At 42.6% G+C, this 22,215-nt stretch overlaps 1 protein-coding gene, 1 long non-coding RNA gene and 1 pseudogene across 18 annotated transcripts in view; 2 read left to right on the forward strand and 1 right to left on the reverse strand.

Moving 5' to 3' along the window:
* ZNF569 (zinc finger protein 569) overlaps positions 1 to 7,058 on the forward strand; it is a 68,748-nt gene extending 61,690 nt beyond the window's left edge. For 15 of the 16 annotated variants that reach the window (XM_078358913.1, XM_035283456.3, XM_078358914.1 and 12 more), the window contains one exon: positions 3,764 to 7,058. In XM_078358913.1, coding sequence (XP_078215039.1) covers positions 3,764 to 5,586 — 1,823 coding nt within the window. In that variant the 3' untranslated portion in view covers positions 5,587 to 7,058. 16 annotated transcript variants of the gene reach the window in all.
* The window catches only part of LOC128930534 (uncharacterized), a 36,733-nt gene extending 14,819 nt beyond the window's left edge, over positions 1 to 21,914 (reverse strand). For both annotated transcript variants that reach the window (XR_008478699.2, XR_013530791.1), the window contains exon 1: positions 21,822 to 21,914. This is a non-coding gene — a long non-coding RNA (uncharacterized LOC128930534). The remainder of the gene's footprint in view (positions 1 to 21,821) is intronic.
* On the forward strand, positions 18,519 to 18,607 carry LOC118150348 (U6 spliceosomal RNA; annotated as a pseudogene).
* Positions 21,915 to 22,215: the final 301 nt, after the last annotated feature.

Below are 22,215 nucleotides of genomic sequence, written 5' to 3' on the forward strand. Positions count from 1 at the left end.
AGAGCCTGAAGATGTGACTGAATTGCTGCAGTCTCATTAAACTTTCATGGATAAGGATTACTTCTTATGGGTGAACAAAGAAAGTCATTTATTTAAAATCGACTCCTTTGAAGGACACTGGAAATCAGTGATTCAGAATATTCCACAAATGTAATTGATAAAGCAGTGGTAGGATTTGAGAGGAGTGACTACAATTTTGAAAGAAGTTCTGTGGTTAGAGTTCTATCAAACAACATCACATGCTACAGAGAAACTTTTTGTGAAAGGAAAAGTCAATCAGTGTGGCTCTTGTTATTTTAAGAAACTGCAACAGCCACCCCAACTTTATGCAATCCCCCTTTGATCAGTCAGCAGCCGTCAATATTGAGGGAGATCGCCTACCAACAAAGATTATGTATGACTCACTAAAGGTTCAGACTATTGTTAGCATTTTTTAGCATTATTTTTAAATTATGGTATGTACTTTTTTTTTTTTTGAGATGGAGTCTTGCTCTTTCCCCAGGCTGGAGTGCAATGGCACCATCTCAGCTCACTGCAACCTCCACCTCCCAAGTTAAAGTGATTCTCCTGCCTCAGCTTCCCAAGTAGCCAGGACTACACGTACCTGCCACCATACCCGGCTAATTTTTGTATTTTTGGTAGAGACAGGGTTTCACCATGTTGGCCAGGATGGTCTCAATCTTGACCTTCTGATTTGCCTGCCTCAGCCTCCCAAATTACTGGGATTACAGGTGTGAGCCACCACGCCCTGCCTGGTATATACATTTTTTAGACATGCTATTGTATACGTAATAGACTATAGTATAGTATTAACTTTTTTTTTTTTTTTGAGACAGAGTCTAACTCAGTTGCCCAGGCTAGAGCGCAGTGATGCAATCTTGGCTTACTGCAACCTCCACCTCCAGATTTCAAGCAATTCTCCTGCCTCAACCTCCCAGTAGCTGGGATTATAGGCACCTGCCACCGTGCCCAGCTAATTTTTTTGAATTTTTAGTAGAGACGGGGTTTCACTATGTTGGCCAGGCCAGTCTCAAACCCATTACCTCAAATGATTTGCCCACCTCGGCCTCCCAAAGTGCTGGGATTACAGGCATAAGCCACCGCGCCTAGCCAACATAACTTTTATATGCACTGGAAAACAAAGTTGTGTGACATACTTTATTGTGGTAGTGTAGAAGTGAACCCACGATATCTCTGAAGTATGCCTATGTTTCTATTTTGAATTATAGATTTTATTATCTTTTTTTATATTTGTTGTAATACATTTAGTCAAGATTATCATTTATGCAAATTATCAGTAAACAGACAACCTACAGAATGGGAGAAATTATGCATCTGACACAGGCCTAATATCCAGCATCTATAAGGAACTTAAATTTACAAGAAAAAATCCTATTAAAAGGACATGAATAGACACTTTTTTTTTTTTTTTTTTTTTTTTTTTGAGACAGTTTGCTCTTGTTACCCAGGCTGGAGTGCAATGGTGCAATCTCGGCTCACCGCAACCGCCGCCTTCTGGGTTCAGGCAATTCTGCCTCAGCCTCCCTCACACGCCACCATGCCCAGCTAATTTTTTGTATTTTTAGTAGAGACAGGGTTTCACCATGTTGCTCAGTCTAGTCTTAAACACTCCTGGGCTGAAGAGATCTGTTTGCCTCAGCCTCCCAAAGTGAACCACTTGAACTTGCCCCTCTTTTCTTAAGTTTCACGCCTCTGATTTATTTCTCTTATTTAATTGTACTATCCAGTAATGCAATGAGTGGTGACAACTCATCTTTTCTTATTTCTGACTTAAATGTTGTCCATTAAGTAAAGTGCTGGTGTTTGGGCTATACTAGACTTTATTCTCAAATTAAATGTTATTTGTTCCTATTTTGTAAAGGATTTTTTAATAGAAAATAGATGTTGTTGGCCAGGTGCGGTGGCTCAAGCCAGTAATCCCAGCACTTTCGGAGGCTGAGGCGGGTGGATCACAAGGTCAGGAGATCAAGACCATCCTGGTCAACATGGTGAAACCCCGTCTCTACTAAAAATATTAGCTGGGCATGGTGGCGTGTGCCTGTAATCCCAGCTACTCAGGAAGCTGAGGCAGAATTGCCTGAACCAAGGGGGCGGAGGTTGCAGTGAGCCGAGATCACACCATTGCACTCCAGACTGGGTAATAAGAGCGAAACTCCGTCTCAAAAAAAAAAAAAAAAAAAAAAAAAAAAAAAAAAGATGTTGTTTTATGATCTTAATATCTACAGAAATGATTATTTTCATTTTTTCAAATATTTTTCATTAATGATTTACTTACAGTAACGTACTTTCTATTATTGAAACATATTCCTGGAAAAAATGTACTCAACTCAAATGTGATGTATTTTAGATTTAACGTACTTCTGGGTCACTTCTTTTGGTCATTTTGATGTTTTACATAGAATTTTTACATTGGTTTTCATGAATGAAATTGGATAGTTTGCTTTTTTGGTATGTTATTTTGTCAGGGTTTGCTATTAATATGTTTGTTTCATTCACAAAAACATTGGGAATTTTTTTTTTCCTTTAGCAACATTTTAAACGCCATAGGAGTTGTCCTTTAAATCTGTTAGAATTTTCATGTGGATCTCTGGGTTTTTTCTTTTTCTTTATAGGGAGTTACTTTTCATATTTCTTGTTCATTTTATAGAAATTGGTTTATTAGATAAGTATTTTGCAACTTCTAGAGTCAGTTTTGATAATTTACAATTTTCAGAAAAAGTGTTGAGATTATAAAAATGTATTTTAATAGAGTCCTGCAAAATGATCCTATAATTTTTAGCTTTCTGGTTTTTTCTCTATCATTCTTTCTTTTTCTTTTTCTTTTTTTTTTTTTTTGGAGACGGAGTTTCGCTCTTGTTACCCAGGCTGGAGTGCAATGGCGCGATCTCGGCTCACCGCAACCTCTGCCTCCTGGGTTCAAGCAATTCTGCCTCAGCCTCCTGAGTAGCTGGGATTACAGGCACGCGCCACCATGCCCAGCTAATTTTTTGTATCTTTAGTAGAGACAGGGTTTCACCATGTTGACCAGGATGGTCTCGATCTCTGGACCTCGTGATCCACCCGCCTTGGCCTCCCAAAGTGCTGGGATTACAGGCTTGAGCCACCGCGCCTGGCCTCTCTATCATTATTTCTTCTTACTTTATTTGTACATTCTGCATCTCCTATTTACTTATTTGTTTTCTATCAGATCCTTTTTAAAGCAATCAAAACTATTTGTATTCATAAATAGATATGCCTAGACTGGACATGGTGGCTCAATGCCTGCATTCCCAGCACTTTGGGAGGCCAAGGCATGTAGATCAACCTTAAGTCAGGAGTTCAAGACTACCCTGGCCAACATGGTGAAACTTTGTCTCTACTAAAATACAAAAGTTAGCCAGGCGTGGTGGCGGGTGCCTGTAATCCCAGCTATTCAGAAAGCTGAGGCAGGAGAATAGCCTGAACCCAAGAGACAGAGGTTGCAGTGAGCTAAGGTCATGTCACTACATTCCAGCCTGGGCAACAGAGTGAGACTCTATCTAAAAAATAAAACACACAGACACACACACATATACACACCTCTACTCATATTTCCTTTCCTGAATTTCAATCTCAAAGCTTCAGTGATAAGAGATACATGCACTTGAAATTTTTTTTATCATGGGAGACTAGGCCTTAAACCAAGGATCAATCCCAGAATGTTCTTTATACTACAATATTGGAAAAAAAATTGTGAGTGATATTTATTTGCAATCTATTTTAGGAGAAATATGGGGAGTTGACGAGCATCAGAAAAGCCAGGACAGACTTTTGAGACAAGTTGAAGAGAAATTCCAGAAAACACTGACTGAAGAAAAAGGCAATGAATGTCATAAGAAACTTGCAAATGTATTTCCTCTGAACTCCGATTTTTTCCCTTCCAGACACAATCTCTATGAGTATAACTTATTTGGGAAGTGTTTAGAACATAATTTTGACTGTCATCATAATGTGAAATGCCTTATAAGAAAGGAACATTGTGAATATAATGAACCTGTGAAATCATACGGGAATAGCTCATCCCATTTTGTCATTACCCCCTTTAAGTGTAATCATTGTGGAAAAGGCTTCAATCAAACTTTGGACCTCATCAGACATCTGAGAATTCATACTGGAGAGAAGCCCTATGAATGTAGTAACTGTAGAAAAGCCTTCAGTCACAAGGAAAAACTTATTAAACATTATAAAATTCACGGTAGGGAGCAGTCTTACGAATGTAATGAATGTGGTAAAGCTTTCATTAAAATGTCAAATCTCATTAGACATCAAAGAATTCATACTGGAGAAAAACCCTATGCATGTAAGGAATGTGAGAAATCCTTCAGCCAGAAATCAAATCTCATTGATCATGCAAAAATTCATACTGGAGAGAAACCTTATGAATGTAATGAGTGTGGAAAAGCATTCAGCCAGAAGCAAAGCCTCATTGCACATCAGAAAGTTCATACTGGGGAGAAACCTTATGCATGTAATGAATGTGGTAAAGCCTTCCCTCGAATTGCATCCCTTGCTCTTCATATGAGAAGTCATACAGGAGAAAAACCTTATAAGTGTGATAAATGTGGTAAAGCTTTCTCTCAGTTTTCCATGCTTATTATACATGTTAGAATTCATACAGGTGAAAAACCCTATGAATGTAATGAGTGTGGAAAAGCCTTCTCCCAGAGCTCAGCCCTTACTGTACATATGAGAAGTCACACTGGTGAGAAACCTTATGAATGTAAGGAATGCAGAAAAGCCTTCAGCCACAAGAAAAACTTCATTACACACCAGAAAATCCACACTAGAGAGAAACCTTATGAGTGTAATGAATGTGGGAAAGCTTTTATACAGATGTCAAATCTTGTTAGACATCAGAGAATTCATACTGGGGAAAAACCCTATATATGTAAGGAATGTGGGAAAGCCTTTAGCCAGAAATCAAATCTCATTGCTCATGAAAAAATTCATTCTGGAGAGAAACCCTATGAATGCAATGAATGTGGTAAAGCCTTCAGCCAAAAGCAAAACTTTATTACACATCAAAAAGTTCATACCGGAGAGAAACCTTATGATTGCAATGAATGTGGTAAAGCCTTCTCTCAGATTGCATCCCTTACCCTCCATTTGAGAAGTCATACAGGGGAAAAGCCTTATGAATGTGATAAATGTGGTAAAGCCTTCTCTCAGTGCTCACTGCTTAATTTACATATGAGAAGTCACACAGGTGAGAAGCCCTATGTATGTAATGAATGTGGGAAAGCCTTCTCTCAAAGAACTTCCCTTATTGTGCACATGAGAGGTCATACAGGTGAAAAACCCTATGAATGTAATAAATGTGGAAAAGCCTTCTCCCAAAGCTCATCCCTTACTATACATATACGAGGACACACAGGTGAGAAACCCTTTGACTGTAGTAAATGTGGAAAAGCCTTCTCTCAAATCTCATCTCTTACACTTCATATGAGAAAACATACAGGTGAGAAGCCCTATCACTGTATTGAGTGTGGCAAGGCTTTCAGCCAAAAGTCACACCTTGTTAGACACCAGAGAATTCATACTCACTAGAGCCCTATGAATACATGAACATGGCAAAGCTCTCTGAAGGAATTAACACCTCATTGCACATTACATGATCATTTCTAGAGTAGAAACCTATGAATGTGGACTAGCCTTCTGAAAAAGCCACGAATTTATGAAACATTAGAGAATTCTACCAAAGTGACAAATTCTATAATGAAAAAGCTGATTATCAGAAACTTTCAGCAGACATCTTACTGATAATATTTAATCAGCATTCTCATTGAAATCTGAAACAAGGTATGTGCCATCAGCATAATGACACAATACTTGAACTCCTAGCCAATGTATAAAGTAAGGAAAACAAGATTGGGAAAACCAAGAATCAGTGAAGAACTATAAAAGTAACTTTTGTTCCAGAAATAGTTAATTAGAAAATATGTTGGTAGAAAAACCTAAGAATAAACACAACAATGAATTATGAAGTATTTATAAAGTTACAAAACATTGAAGGGCACAAAAGAACACCTGAAAATGGCGTTTTGTCTGAAAAGACTTGACATTATCAAAATATAATTTCTCTCCCAAACCTCTTAAGTTTAATATACTTCCACTCAAAGTTTACATCAGTTTTAAAGAACTTTACAAACTTACCCAAATATTTTATATGGAAAAGTAAATAAACACAAATAGCTGAAACAAATTTGAGAAAGCAAAATGGAGAAGACTCTAATATTAGATATATCACATCCTTATTTAAAGCTGTTGTCATTTGAACAGTGTGTTAGTGAATCAATCAAGCAATAGTAAGATAATGAGGATCAATACAAAAATCCATCCAGATACGGGAATTCTGTGTCTGACAGTGCTATTGAAATCACTGAGGAATGAATGGCTTATTTAATAAATGGAAGGTTCATAGGAGAAAAATTTTAGCTTTCTACCTTATATACAAAAATAAAGTCCAACTAAAGACCAGAATATAAAACGCAAAATTCTAAAACTGATGAAAGTAGAATGTATTACTTTAGGGTAACAGGATTTCTTTAAAAGCACATAAACATGGAATAGTCCATTGAATTTTGGTGTACTGGCCTCACAGGCACCTACAAATGTACACAAAGAGATACAGATCACCGTGTTCCTGAGTCATGGTTTGTACTGCCCAAAATTGGATATAACAAATTTTTATCAATTGTGGAACAGATGAATACATGTGATTATTTCTGTGATAAAATACTATACAGAATTTAGAGAGAAACAAAATCTACATATAGTTACATGGATAGATTACAATATATAATATTGAGAGAAAAAATTAAAATGCATAACAGAACACAGTATAACGTTTGTATAACTTAATAACATTGTGGAAAGAACAGTACTATGTATTGGTCATGGATCCATAAACAACATTGTTTGCCTTTTGGGATGTGGAAAAGGTTTGGTGGGAGTTGTTATATTTATCTGTAATATTTCTTTAATAAAACAGTAAAAGCAAATATAACCGTGGTAACAAAGCTGGTTGTCCAAATTAATTATATCGGGTTTTTATTTTTTTTCTTGCCTTTTCTTTCCTAATTTCTCTAAAATAATCAAATGGATGGGGGGAAACCTGGGCCTGGGGAAACAATTTTAAAATGGCTTCTTAATCTTGATAAGATCCTAACGTTTATAGAAAATTCTCTTTACACAAAACATGCCTGATAAGGTATTATTTTGTTTACTGTCTCTTCATGTTAATTGGAATAATAAAATCAGCAATACTTTAGCATTTATTTGAGGGAATTTTTAATTTTATTCTAAATTTTTTTTCTGGCTCAAAGGGATATAGGAACAAAACAATTATTATTGGGATAATTGACTATCCATTTGGGGAAAAAAAATCCACCTTCACTTGGGTTGGCTTTGGAGTGAGGGAAAGAGACCATTCATGCATACTGTAAAATGTGGTTTACATTCTAAGCTGTCAAGCCAAGGACAGTTACTGGTGTTAGAGTAGGAGCAATTTCTATATATGTCAACAAAAGCTTGCTTTATTTCTGGATCAATAAATGGGGATGCAGATGCTGGTGGGTTTTATGTATGCCAGGTAAGGGCCCAGTGGAAAGTGAAAAATTCACTTCATCCTGTTCCACAGATGTTTTATATGCAGGCCTCTCATATAATTATGTTACAGCTGGACACAGTGGTGACTCACACCTATAATCCCAGCACTTCAGGAGGCCAAGGCAGGCGGATCATTTGAGATCAGGAGTTTGAGACCACCCTGGCCAACATGGTGGAACCCCGTCTCTACTAAAAATACAAAAATTAGCTGGGCGTGGTGGCATGTGCTTGTAATCCCAGCTAGTTGGGAGGCTGAGGCATGAGAATCACTTGAACCCGGGAGACAAAGGTTGCAATGAGCCGACATCATGCCACTGCACTCCAGCCTGGGTGACAGAGTGAGACTCCCATCTCAATACAAACAAAAGAAACAAATATGTTTCCTCCAATTTCATTTTCTGTGAATAGTCTATTCATATCTCTTTTTTTCTACTGGAACTTTAAAAAATGTTTTTCTTAGAAACAATTACAGATTTATAGGAAGTTATACAAATAATATCCTATTTAGTCCTTGTACCCTGCGCCTCGTTTCTCCTAATGGTAACGTTATGTAATAGACAGTATTAAATTTAACACTGGTGCAATCCACAAACATTATCAGTTTTATGTGCACTTGTGTATGTGTCTGTAGAGTTTTACACAATTTTATCTCATGTGCAGGTAAAGTGTCACCCTCAACAGACCATATATACAACTTGTAACACCACAAAGATCCCTTGTTCTATCCATTTATATCACACCCATCTTCCTGTCCTCTCCTCACTTCCCATCCCAAACCCCTGGCAATTACTAATCTATTCTCTATCTCTATAGCTTTTTCATAATGGATTTTTTTTTCTTATTTTTTGTGTTATATTCTGGACACAAATCCTTTGTCAGTTACTTGCATGTTAAAAATACTGTTTTCAGTTTATTTCAGATACAAATTTTAAAGCTGAATGTAAAAATTACCCAGTTTGTGATACATTTTGAGGTGTTTTTTTGTTTTTTGTTTTTTTTTTGAGACAGAGAACAGAGTTTCGCTGTTGTTGCCCAGGCAGGAATGCAGTGGCACAATCTTGGCTCACCACAACCTCCTCCTCCTTGGTTTAAGCAGTTCTCCTGCCTCAGCCTCCCGAGTAGTTGGGATTACAGGCACGCGCCACCATGCCTGGCTAATTTTTTCTGTTTTTGTTAGAGACAGGGTTTCACCATGTTGGTCAGGCTGGTCTCAAACTCCCGACTTCAGGTGATCCACCCACCTCGGCCTCCCAACGTGCTGGGATTACAGGCATGAGCCACTGTACCTGGCTGAGTTGTTCATTTTCTGGATGTCTACTTTTACAGTGCTATTCATTGAAAAAATATTTTTTCTCCACTAAATTGCTTGGCCTACTTGTATGCTTCTGAACGCCCTTCCTTTCCATCAGTCTATGCATCTGTCCCTCTGTCAGTGCCACACTGTCTTGATTACTGTAGCTATACAGTGATTCCTCTCACTTTATTTTTTAGGCAGGGTCTCACTCCTTTCACCCAGGCTGGGGAGCTGTGGCACAGTCACAGCTCACTGCAGCCTCAAGTTTCCAGAATCAAATGAGTCTCCCAGCCGAGTAGCTGAGACTACAGGTGTGTGTCACCACACTCACTAGTTTTGCCTTTTTAGTAGAGATGGTTTTGCCATGTTGCTGAGGCTGGTCTCAAACTCTTGAGCTCAAGGAATCCTCCAGCCTTGGCCTCCCACAGTGCTGGAATTACAGTCGTGAGCCACCACACCTGACCTGTTACTTGTTTTCAAAATTCATTTATCTATTCTACCTTCTTTGCTTTTTAATATAAATTTTTGGATCAGCCTATGTTTTTAAAAACCCTGCTTAAATTTTGATCGAAATTGCATTAAGCCTTTATTTCGCTGGGTGAAGATGGAAATCTCTAGAGCCTTCCACTCCCTAAGCATAATATGTATCTTGATTTATGTAGGTCTTTAATTTCATAAGTTTTCCTCATTGTTTTACAGTTTTAATCATTGTGTCATTTTTAGCTCCCGTAAATGTACTACATTTAAACTTAACTGCTTCACTGGATGTGTGTATTGTGACATTCTTGTTTGTAAATCCCTTTGAATTTTCTATGTAGAAAATAATATAATCTGCAAATAGGGCCAGTTAGATTTTGTTCTTTCCAATCTATATGCTTTCTGTTTACATCTCTGGCCTTATAAATAAATGGTCAGTAAACTTCTGGAATGGGATTTTAGAGCTGACTTCTGGGAGAAAATCAGTTAACCAGTCATCAAAGCCTAAAACCTAGGCAGTGAAAACACACAAAGGGAGGCAAGGGTTGAGAAGAAACCACTGGGTACCATGCTCAGTACGTGGGTGACAGGATCATTTATACCCCAAACCTCAGCATCACACGATATACCCAGGTAAAAACCTGCACATGTATCCCCTGACTCTAAAATAAAATTTTTTAAAAGACCAGGTGCAGTGGCTCACACCTGTAATCCCAGCACTTTGGGAGGCCAGGGCGGGTGGATCATAAGGTCAGGAGATTGAGACCATCCTGGCCAACATGGTGAAATCCCATCTCTACTAAAATACAAAAAATTAGCTGGGCATGGTGGCATGCACCTGTAGTCCAGCTACTTGGAAGGCTGAGGCAGAAGAATTGCTTGAACAGGGAGGCGGAGGTTGCAGTGAGCCAAGATCACTGTACTCCAGCCTGGTGACAGAGCAAGACTCTGTCTAAAAAAAATAATTTTTTAAAAAAGAGATGATATTTAAGGGAGAAATGGGATTGGCCTATACTAGAGTAACAGTCACTTTTACAGAGAGAATTCCACAGTTTTTAATCCCTGAAGTAGCCTGAGTTTCAAAGAACATAACTGAGATAGGTAATCTGGGTGGAGCTGTGCTCCTGTCAGCCAACAGCAGGAAGGATCAGTTGTAAATACTCTGGGAATCTAGAGATTCCTTCCTGGAATCCCAGGTGAAAACATGCAACCGGGTAATTAAGGTCTCTCTCAGTTCTCCTGACCTCAAGTGACTGACCTGCCTCTGCCTCCTGAAGTGCTGGGATTACAGGCATGGGCCACTGGCCTGGCAGGCTCTCTATCAGTTCTAACCATTTCTCTTGAGCCATGTACACGAATCCAAGAAAGTCCCTTTCTCATGTGTAAGTTCCACAACACCGTAATAAGGGTACTACCTGGGTACACATGGACATAAAGATGGAAACTGCAGACAATGGGGACTATTACGGGTGGAGTGGGGTAAGAGCTAAAATACCTATTGGATACCATGCTCACCACCTGGGTGACAGGATATGTACCCCAAACCTTGGCATCACGCAGTATACCCATGGAACAAACCTGTACATGTACTCCCTGAATCTAAAATAAAAGTTTATTTTATTTTATTTTTTTTTTTTGGAGATGGAGTCTCACTGTCACCAGGCTGGAGTGCAGTGGTACGATCTCAGCTCACCACCACCTCCGCCTCACGAGTTCAGGCGATTCTCCTGCCTCAGCCTCCTGAGTAGCTGGGACTACAGGCGTGCGCCACCATGCCCAGCTAATGTTTGTATTTTTAGTAGAGACAGGGTTTCACCATGTTGGCCAGGATGGTCTCAATCTCCTAACCTCATGATCCACCCACCTCAGCCTCCGAAAGTGCTGGGATTACAGGCATGAGCCACCACGCCTGGCCAAGTAGAAATTTTTTTTAAGGTACAACAGCAAAAATCAAGTGATTCCTGAAGTCAGCCTTGTGATTTTTTCAGGTGTGGCCCATTGTGTGCAGGAAAACAGGAATCAAAGCAGCAGTAGGGGGTGAAGTGGGGACCAATTTTAGGTCTAATCTATGGTATGAAAAGAACATAGGTAATTCCAGTAAAATTCTGATGGTAGAATAGGGTGATAGAATATATGTGCTTTTATGAAATTAAATGAGGCCAGGTGTGGTGGCTCACACTTGTATTCCCAGAAGTTTGAGAGGCCAAGGGGGGAAGATTGCTTGAGCCCAGAGTTTGAGACCAGCCTGGACAAGGCAAAACTCTGTCTCTACATTTTTAAAAATAGCTGGACATGGTGGTATACAACTGTAGTCCCAGCTACTTGGGACGCTGAGGTGGAAGAATAAATTGAGGCTGGGAGTTCAGTGGGTTTGAGGCTGCAGTGAGCTATGGTCATGCCTGGGCAACAGTGAGACCCTGTTTCTATTCAAAAGAGGGAGAGAGACGTTGGGTGCAGTGGCTCATGCCTGTAATCCCAGCACTTTGGGAGACGAGGCAGGTGGATCATGAGGTCAGGAGATGGAGACCATCCTGGCCAACATGGTGAAACCCTGTCTCTACTAAAATACAAAAAATTAGGCAGGCATGGTGGTGTGTGCCTGTAATCCCAGCTACTCGGCAGGCTGAGGCAGGGGAATCGCTTGAAACAGGGAGGCACTGTTCTTCTTGCAGTGAGCCAAGATTAAGCCACTGCATTCCAGCCTGGGGTGTGTGTGTGTGTGTGTGTGTGTGTGTGTGTGTGTGTGAGAGAGAGAGACATGCTGAGCTGTGTTCAGGATTTGAAACTGTAGAGCAAGTGTTGAGTGTCATCATGAATTGACTGTGCAGCAATTTTGTGTCGATGAAAGTACAATTTGGGGAAGGTATTATCTTAAAAACGCTGAGTGATAGGGATTATGACAGGTTCCGTGTTTTCTTTCCTCTCCCACTTCACCCTTTGGCTTGCGGTTCGCCCCAGGGAGCATGCCACAACTTCTGTGCTGGAGGTTTATGCTCATTAACACCAACAATTGATTATTATAATTTGCACCTGGGACAGAAGTGGCACTCTTCTGCAGAAATGTCCCAGTCTCTCCTTGTAGACAGTGTCACTCTTCTTACAGGTGACATGGTAATGACATCTCCACAGGGAGAGCAGAGCCATAAATACAGTACCCTTTCCTGTGCTACAAGATACCCCATGCACAACCCAGTAACCCATTCCTGCCTACAGGTACAAGCAGCAGAGGCTCACCCAGAGACACTCATTTAGAAAGTACAACATCAGAAAGAGAGGTCTCCCCTGGAGAGGAGTTTGGATTAGGGCTGTATCTTTGGAGCAATAAGTGCTTTCCTCTGCTTTACTTCAAGAAACCTCCACATGCCCAGAGCCCAGTTTACCCGGAATAAACTGGATTGTGTTGTAGGATCCATGTAATGACCAAGAGGAACCCACATCAGACCAGAATATATGACATGGCTTCACAGACCTGTGCCCTAGTTATATTTATTCCAAATTCACTATGGGATGAAACTGTCTCTCCTTAAAATAATCCCAGCCATGAAAGGCAAAAGAGCCACTGAGCCCTTACCGGCACCACCATCTCTTCTTTAATAAGATGAAAAAATCTGCTCATTATGTCAGAACCAAGACAGCTGGTCTTATGTTGAAAATATGATTTGGGGCCAGGTGCGGTGGCTCACGCCTATAATCCCAGCACTCTGGGAGGCCGAGGAGGGTGTATCACGAGGTCAACAGATCGAGACCATCCTGGTCAACATGGTGAAACCCCGTCTGTACTAAAAATAAAACAATTAGCTGGGCATGGTGGTGCATGCCTGTAGTCCCAGCCACTCGGGAGGCTGAGGCAGGAGAATTGCTTGAACCCAGAAGGCGGAGGTTGCGGTGAGCCGAGATCGTGCCATTGCACTCCAGCCTGGGTAACAAGAGCGAAACTCCGTCTCAAAAAAAAAAAAAAGAAAAGAAAATATGATTTGGTATTTAAAGATGTATTTAGGACCTAAAAATACTTAAACATGTAAAAGATTAACATCTATGAATGTGGCCGGGCGCAGTGGCTCACGCCTATAACCCCAGCACTTTGGGAGGCTGAGGCGGGCGGATCACTAGGTCAGAACTTTGAGAGCAGGTTGACCAACATGGTGAAACACCATCTCTACTAAAAATACAAATACTAGCCTGGTGTGATGGTGCATGCCTGTAATCCCAGCTACTTGGGAGGCTGAGACAGGAGAATCGCTTGAGCCCAGGAGACCACACCATTGCACTCCAGCCTGGGAAACAAGAGTGAAACTGTCTTTTTTTTTTTTTTTGAGACGGAGTTTCGCTCTTGTTGCCCAGGCTGGAGTGCAATGGCGCGATCTCAGCTCACCGCAACCTCCGCCTCCTGGGTTCTGGCAATTCTCCTGCCTCAGCCTCCTGAGTAGCTGTTATTACAGGCACGCACTACTGTGCCCAGCTAATTTTTTGTATTTTTAGTAGAGACGGGGTTTCACCATGTTGACCAGAATGGTCTCGATCTCTTGACCTCGTGATCCACCCGCCTCGGCCTCCCAAAGTGCTGGGATTACAGGTGTGAGCCACTGTGCCCGGCCCGAAACTCTGTCTTAAAAAAAATAAAAAGTGTGCTTCCTTAAAATACTATCACTCTTTGTGTCCCTGGGTATAGACTCTGTCTTTGGATGCTCTAACATGTTTTACCCTGTTCAAATGTACTGGATACAATTCTGCTAGAGAAAAAAAAGAAATCCATCAGCTAATTCGAGTTTTATTATTTACACTACCATTTTCCATGTCCTGAGTTCAAAGAATGGAGCTGATTATGTCTAACATTCCCTAGGGCTTAAATTAAGGCCTAAGTTGAGGACTTTAATTTCAAAGTCACTTAGCACTATTTGTAACAGTGTTTGGAAGGAAGGTTTTTTGGATAATTTTTTTTTTTTGGAGATGGAGTCTTGCTCTGTCACCAGGCTGCAGTGCAGCGGCATGATGCGACCTCACTGCAACCTCCGCCTCTTGGGTTCAAGCGATTACACGTGGTACTCTATAGAAAGGCTGGTCAGTGCTGTAGAAGAGAACCCTGATAGAACACTGTGAAAGTCTGGAAGGATCACACCACTGAAGATGCCAACATTGTTACAGAAATGAAAGCCGTCAAGCCAAAACAATAAATTCCTGCTGGAGAAAACTGTCTAGATGTTGTGCATGACTGCATGGGATTTATGACAGAGCCAATCTAGAGGCCAAATGAGTGTGTTTGGAGGCAAGCAAACCATTTTGACATCTTCAGTGTTAAACTCACCGGGCTCTGGGTGGTCGGGAGCATTGTCCAAGATCAAAAGAATTTTCAAAAGCAGTCTCTTACTGGCAAGATACCTCCTGATCTCAGGGACAAGGTGTCAATGGAACCAATCCAGGAGGAGGGATCCAGTTGTCAGACCTTCTTACTATTCAGCCAGATGACTGAGAGCTGGTATTCTCTCTTCCCTTTGAGGCTGAGGGGTTAGCAGATTTATAGATAAGGGCAGTCCTCACCATAAACCCAACTGCATTTGTACAAAACAGTAGTTATCCTCTCCATTCCTGCCTTAAATCCTGTTGCTCACTCTCTTCCTTACTAATGAAGGTCCTTTGTGGCGCTTTTTTTTCCAGAATAGGGCACTTTTGTCTGCATTAAAAGCCTATTTGGAGGACCAGCCACGATGGCTTATGCCTGTAATCCCAGCACTTTCAGAGGCCAAGGTGGGTAGATCATCTGAGCTTAGGAGTTCAAGACCAGCCTGAGGAACTCCTAGGCTGATGGGTTAAACCCCATCTCTACCAAAAATACAGAAAATTAGCTGGGTGTGGTGGTATGTGCCTGTGGTTCCAGCTACTTGGGAGACTGAGGTGGGAGGATTTCTTGAGCCTGGGAGGCTGAGGTTGCAATGAGCTGGTATCACACCACTGCCCTCCAACCTGGGTGACACAATGAGTCCCTGTCTCAAAATAATAAAAAGCCATTCATGTAGGGGGCACATGGCAACATATTCAAACTTACGTACATGGCATTTGCGTCGGGGCATGGAAAAATACTGAGGCACTGTGTTAATGTTGTTTGTGCACAGGAAAGAAATTCTTTGACCCTGAAAACAGACAGAGAGTGGAGTGTGTGTCGTGATAAGGAACTCTGAAAACAGCCTCCTGAGAACGCAGTTTGCGTGTGTACAATGTCACAGGTGCCTCAGCAACCCACCTCAAATGACCATCCAGTGGATGTTTGTAGTTAATACAGGACCCTTCAATAAATACTTGGTGGACGGTTGCTGGGGCGGACTCTCTCAGAAGAGCTACCCTTGAGCCCCGCTCAGCTGGAATTGTCTGAGTACTTCCTTCTCGGCCTTCACTGCAAGCTATAAGCTCTGCAAGTGGGGCCCGCGGTGTGATCACCTTGAAGTTATGCATGAAGGAGGAGAGCTCATCAATTTTTGGGGAATCCCCATAAGGGACAGTCCTGACTCCCATCAGGAGGACGAGATGCAAGTGTAAAGTATCAGGGGTTATCATGGGTCAAGAAATGACCAACGAGCAGAGAGTATTTTTTAAAACAGGGCAACGGCTATGTAAGTGCACTGTAGAGCCTGGAGCTCTACACAAGGCATTAGTTCAGCAGGAATGTCATTGGTTTCCTGATCAAGGAACCTTAGATTTAGTTATGGGAGCAGATAGGTTGCTGCCTGGAAAAAGGATATGAGCAAGGTCACTCTATAATGTCACTATTTTGACCACATGGGCACTGGTAGGCTCTGTGTTGTATCTTGGGTGTGGTATCCTCTTTATCTACCAAATTGCGGTGAGTCAGACAGCCCATCTTCTCCACCTGAAGGGAATTCAGGAGATTTAAAGGAGAAGGAAAAGCAGGAACCAGAACAACAGGGAGAAGCTCCTCTCCCGCCTTCATTCCCTTGTATGGGGAATAAGGATATTTTTTCTACTGAGAATAAGGATGGACCGGAGGCTTTTCCTTCACCAATAGAAAAGCCATTGCCTTATTTTCCTCCACCCTTAAAGGAACCTGTATCTGTTGGCTCCGTCCAGCCAACAGCATCTCCTAACCCCCTTGAGGAGATTGGAGGCTGCCCAAGGGACGGTTCTTGGATAAGACCCCCAATCAGCAAACCATCTATATGATCGGGTGGCCACATCTCCTCAACAGACTTCCCTGTCGGAGGGGAGCCTCCAGAAGGGAAGGAAAGTGGCTGAGGACGCCTGTCTTCCTAACAAGCAAGTTCTCACTTCCTGCTTCCAGCACTGGCCTTCCCTGGCCTTGTCTTTTTTGTTTCCCTGGAGTATAAGGGAAAGTTGCATGCTGCCTCTTGGGTTTTATCCCAGAAACCTCTGGCTTTCTTGCTGCCCACAGAGGCCTGACGCAGGAGAGTTGCTAAGATGCCATGGAGTGCCCATTTAGTCACTGGCAATCTAGGCAAGTTGCCACTTTCTGGGTTTGTGGTGACGGAGCGGGGGCCGAGAGGCACAGACCGAGTCCCGGGTGGCTTCAGGCAGCTCCAGGCAGCTCCAGCCCAGTCCTAAGAATCCTTTTCACCATAGTCACGTGCCTTAGTAACTGTGCCCAGAAAGCGGCCTGCTGCTTCTGTGCTGCGGCTTTTCCTACTTCTGCCACCCCTCGAATGTCTCAGCCGACAACCAATTCCTTGTCTTCCTAGTCCCCTGGGGAAAGGGCTAAGAAACAGTCCACGTGCACCCTGACCCTATTAGCCTAAAGTAGGCAGAGGGGTGTGGAGAAGCCTAGAGTACAGAGCTCTGGGGGAGAAGCCTGCTAGTAAGGGGTGCTCTCCCGTAGCCGTATATGAAATGCTAACTAGGCTGAGGAGGGCAAGCTTTTTGAGCTGCTGTCATCTTCAGAACACTGCGGCTGGGAAAATTCAAAGCAGACCCTATGCTGCATGTCTGCTCCTCCCCTGAGCCTCTCTGCTTGCGGACAGTAAGAATAATAAAAAGCCCAGTATGTTTTCAGTGCCTTACCCAACAGCGTTGGCTCCAAGCATCGGTGGCCTGTGGGAGGAGGGGAGTGGTCACACTCATACGGGCACTTTACCATCTGGTCTTTCTCTGGCCTCTTGCTGCCACTTGTAGTGAAAACGCAGCAGGAGGCAGGCTGTTAAAACAGAGGCTGCCCAAGGAGCCCAGAGCAGGTGAAAGCAGTTCACGTCTAAGACATTCTAGCTAACGGCAAATCCAGGAAAATGGCCAACACCTAAAGACATTTAAAAATGTTTTGGGGGTTTTCTTTTTTTTTTTTTTCTACACACTTAAGATAACTCAATATAGGTTATCCTGGTGACTTGCAGTCACATTCCAATAACTTTCAAGGGCCAAAATATGGTTAAAACTCACTTAAAATGGGCTGGGCGCGGTGGCTCAAGCCTGTAAAAAATGGGCTGGGCGCGGTGGCTCAAGCCTGTAATCCCAGCACTTTGGGAGACCGAGGCGGGTGGATCACGAGGTCAAGAGATCGAGAACATCCTGGTCAACCTGGTGAAACTGTCTCTACTAAAAATACAAAAAATTAGCTGGGCATGGTGGCGCGTGCCTGTAATCCCAGTTACTCAGGAGGCCGAGGCAGGAGAATTGCCTGAACCCAGGAGGCGGAGGTTGCGGTGAGCCGAGATCGCGCTATTGCACTCCAGGGGGGTAACGAGCGAAACTCCATCTCAAAAACAAAAACAAAAAAAACTCACTTAAAATATCCATCCCTTCCACGCCTTAGTTTAACAGGTAGGCTTTATCTTTTGCCGTTTCTGTACTTTATGGGCTACTTACCTGTCTCATAACCCCTCTAAACATATACAAAAGACCACAGGTTTAATAGCTTGTCTTCTCATAAAGGGGCGCCAATGTTGCAGCCAATTGTCAAGATATAACCCTGCTACTCTTTTCCTACAGTAAAAGGAACCATTTCAGACTCTCTTAGCTTGTGATCTTGATTGGCAAGTAGCAATAGCTGACTTTATTGGTAATATCAGCTTCCAAGCTGATATTTACCAGCCTCCAAGCTCCTTAATGTTTTACAAACTATGCCTGTTAAAATGTATCTATTGTTGTGCTACCTTCAGCAGCACATTTACTAAAATTGGAAAGATACAGAGAAGATTAGCTTGGCCCCAAATTCGTGAAGAGTTCCCTATTTTTTTATGCAGCAATAAAAAAGGATGAGTTCATGTCCTTTGCAGGGACATGGATGAAGCTGGAAACGATCAGTCTCAGCAAACTGACACAGGAACAGAAAACCAAACACCGCATGTTTTCACTCGTAAGTATGTGTTGAACAATGAGAATACATGCACACAGTGAAGGGAACATCACACACTGGGGTCTGTGAGGGGAGTGGGGGCGACTAGGGAAGGTATAGCAAGGGGTGGGAGGATTGGGGAGGGATAACATTAGGAGAAATATCTAATGCAGATGACGGGGGGATGGACGTAGCAAACCACCAAGGCACGTGTGTACCTATGTAACAATCCTGCACGTTCTGCACATGTACCCCAAAACTTAAAGTATAATTTTAAAAAAATTTACCAGATAATCTGTGACAATATTAATAACTTGCTCCCTTTAGAAGCAAGAAAAAAAATTACCTATTGTTGTCTCTAAGCTCTTGCTTCATGCCACTACTGTCTCTACAGATGGTTCAAAAAAAGAAACTGAAAAGACAGCTATCGCGTAGCAAGATGCCGTGCAAAACGGGCAACGCAAAATCCAGGAACATTTTTAAACTACACAGCAGGTGGAGTTAGGTGCCCCAATAATGGTTTTACAAACCTTTCCTCACCAAGACATAAAGAGAGTTAGCATCACTCATTTAGATCTTGCACAGGTGAAGGGCATTACTAATGAATGTTTACCAGCTTCCTTTCTGACCACACAGGAGCTCCTCAGTGCCCATCATCGCCCTCTTTAGATCCCCCATATTCGCTCTCATTCTTGGTTACCTGGTCCCGTATCGGAAGAGAACGCTTGAGCTGACGCTCTGGTACAACCACAGATGTGGTTTGCAGACTTTCCTGCATTTTGCCAGCTCAAGCTGATCATGCTTTGTTTCATCAGAACACTCGCAGTCTTAAACAACAGTTTCATTTAACACTTGCTCAAGCTCTCATGATTATTAAAACTCGTCCTGATTGCCAATGGCATTCTCTCTCTTCTTTTCCTTAGGCTTAATGCCAACCCACAGTAGCAACAGGAGGTGGTATGAAATTATTAGAGGAGGCAGATTTGGGATGATACCATAATGGTGAATGCACGTCATGATCTATCTGTCAGTCTACAGACTGCACAACACCAACAGTGAAACTTACAGACTCAGTGATAACAACGTATCAATGCTGGCCTGGTGCAGTGGCTCACTCTGTGATCCCAGCACTTTGGGAGGCCCAGGTGGGCGGATTATGAGGTTAGGAGTTCAAGACCAGCCCGGCCAACATAGTGAAACCCCGTCTCTACTAGAAATACAAAAATTAGCCAGACATGGTGGCACAGGCCTGTAGTCCCAGCTACTCAGGAGGCTGAGGCAGGAGAATCGCTTGAACCCAGGAGGCGGAGGCTGTGGTGAGTGGAGATCACACCACTGCACTCCAGCCTGGGCAACAGAGTGAGGCTCTTTCTCAAAAAAAAAAAAAAAAAAAAAAAGTATCAATGTAGATTCATCAGTTACAACAAATAGACCACATGGATGGGAGGTGTTGAGAATGGGGGAGGCCATCCAGGTGTTGGGGGAGAGCATATGGAAAATCTCTGTACTTTCTGCCTAATTTTGTTGTGAACCTAAAACTGTTCTTAAAAAATGAATCTTTGGAAAAAACACCTGACAATAAGGATTGGTGAGGACAAGAATCAAATGGAAAAATGAACTCATACGTTAATGGTGGGAATGTTCACTAACAATATTAGTGAGGCTGAGAACACCTATACCGCAAAGTCCCAAAACACTCACTTCTAGGTATGAACCAATAAAACCTCCTGCACACATTAGCAGTGGTGTTATAGCAACATTGTAGTGTCTACCAACAGGAGAGTGAAAATAGATTATTTATACAGCAGTGGTTATATGTGAACTAAAGCTACAAATATCAAACACAAATAAATTGCATAAATATGTTGGGGAAAAAAGCAAGCTGTAGAATTATAGTATATAATACTTAAATACATTTCAAAGTCAGGCAAAACAGTAATACTGTATTTCAAGGATTCTAAAATGTTATCAATTACTGACACACTATTTTATGTGCAAGAAAAAGTACATCATTAAAATATGACACACTGTCAACTGTAAGATATATTCTGATGTCAGAATGTTAAAATGTGTACTTTTCATGGATGAAATCCAGAAAATGTTGTTTAGAGACATGTGCACTAAAAGTCTAAGGAAATATATGGGAATGATACTTTTCTAATCCATTACAGTGCTTGCCTCTGTAGGAAGAGAGGAACAGAGGAAGGGGTCATATGAGGGAGAGGTTAAAAACAATACAAGGCGGCCTATTATAAAAAGAAAGAGGCCAGGTGTGGTGGCTCATGCTTGTAATCTCAGCACTTTTCTGGGTGTGGTGGCGCGCACCTGTAGTCCCAAATCCTTGGGAAACTGAGGCAGGAGAATCACTTGAACCCAGGAGGCAGAGGTTGCAGTGTGACCAGATCAGCCACTGCACCCCATTCTCTAGCAACAGAGCAAGACTCTGCCTCTAAATAAATAAATAAATAAATACTTCTGTATGTGTTACTTATATACAAATTATCTCCAAAAAGGTAGATAAGACATACGATCCAGCAAAAGTAAATACCACATCCCTTGTTGGAAGACCTTATCCTTTTAGTCCATGACCCTGTGCAAGCAGTGCCAAATACCACTTTGTCACAATTTAACAGCCCAGTGTGGCTGGCCAAAAAGGCCTCCAGGCATGGAAGCTGACCAAAGACTCTCACAGGCTGAATGCCAAGATCTCATCCTTGGCCCCTGCAGTGTCAGCTATTACCACCATTACCAAGACGGTGGAGGAACCTACTGGAGACTGATATGCAGCACGCGGTCACGCCATCTCAGCAACCTGGTGATGGCATCACAGTCACATGGCCCGTCACAATCCTACCTGAGACACACACGGTAACGCACACACAGTGCCCCCACAAACAAGCTATTCCAGATGCACAGATGCAAATCTCATAGCAACACAAGACAAAAGACGCACGCAGGCTCTTGTGGGCGGGCTCGGAACACGCACCCGCAAGCGCACGCGCAGACCCACCAAAGCAAACACCCGCGAACACCCATAGGCAACCCCAGACAAAAACGGTCCTACAGCTCCCGGCCGGCACAGGCTGGCCTCTATGGAGCATGCAACCTTCCTACCTGGTTCTCCTGGGTACAAGCAGCAGCGCCTCGCACGCCTTCATTCACCCTGGGAACACGGGGACCGCAGCCCCAGGGCCAGGACCGGCCTGCAATGGCCTCTGGGAAATGAAAGGGGAAAGGCGGGAAACGCTTGTCGCGAAGGGTTATGGGGCTCGTAGTTCAGAGGGCGAGGCGCGTGCTCCCAATGATGCAAACCGCGTGCAGGCTCAGATACTTCCTAGAGCTACAGTCCCGCGCCATCCCAGGGTTCAGCTGGAAGTACTAAGGCTGAGGCCCCAGCCGCTGCCCCTGCACCGGGAAGAAGCGATGTGGGGAGAGGAAGGGCCGAGCAGAGGGAGGAAGGAAGGGTTCTAAGGAGCTCTTGCCCACCAGCTCAGCTGAAGGTGCTGCT

This window comes from Callithrix jacchus, chromosome 22, assembly GCF_049354715.1.
Source record: "Callithrix jacchus isolate 240 chromosome 22, calJac240_pri, whole genome shotgun sequence".
In the NCBI taxonomy this organism is placed as follows: domain Eukaryota; kingdom Metazoa; phylum Chordata; class Mammalia; order Primates; family Cebidae; genus Callithrix; species Callithrix jacchus.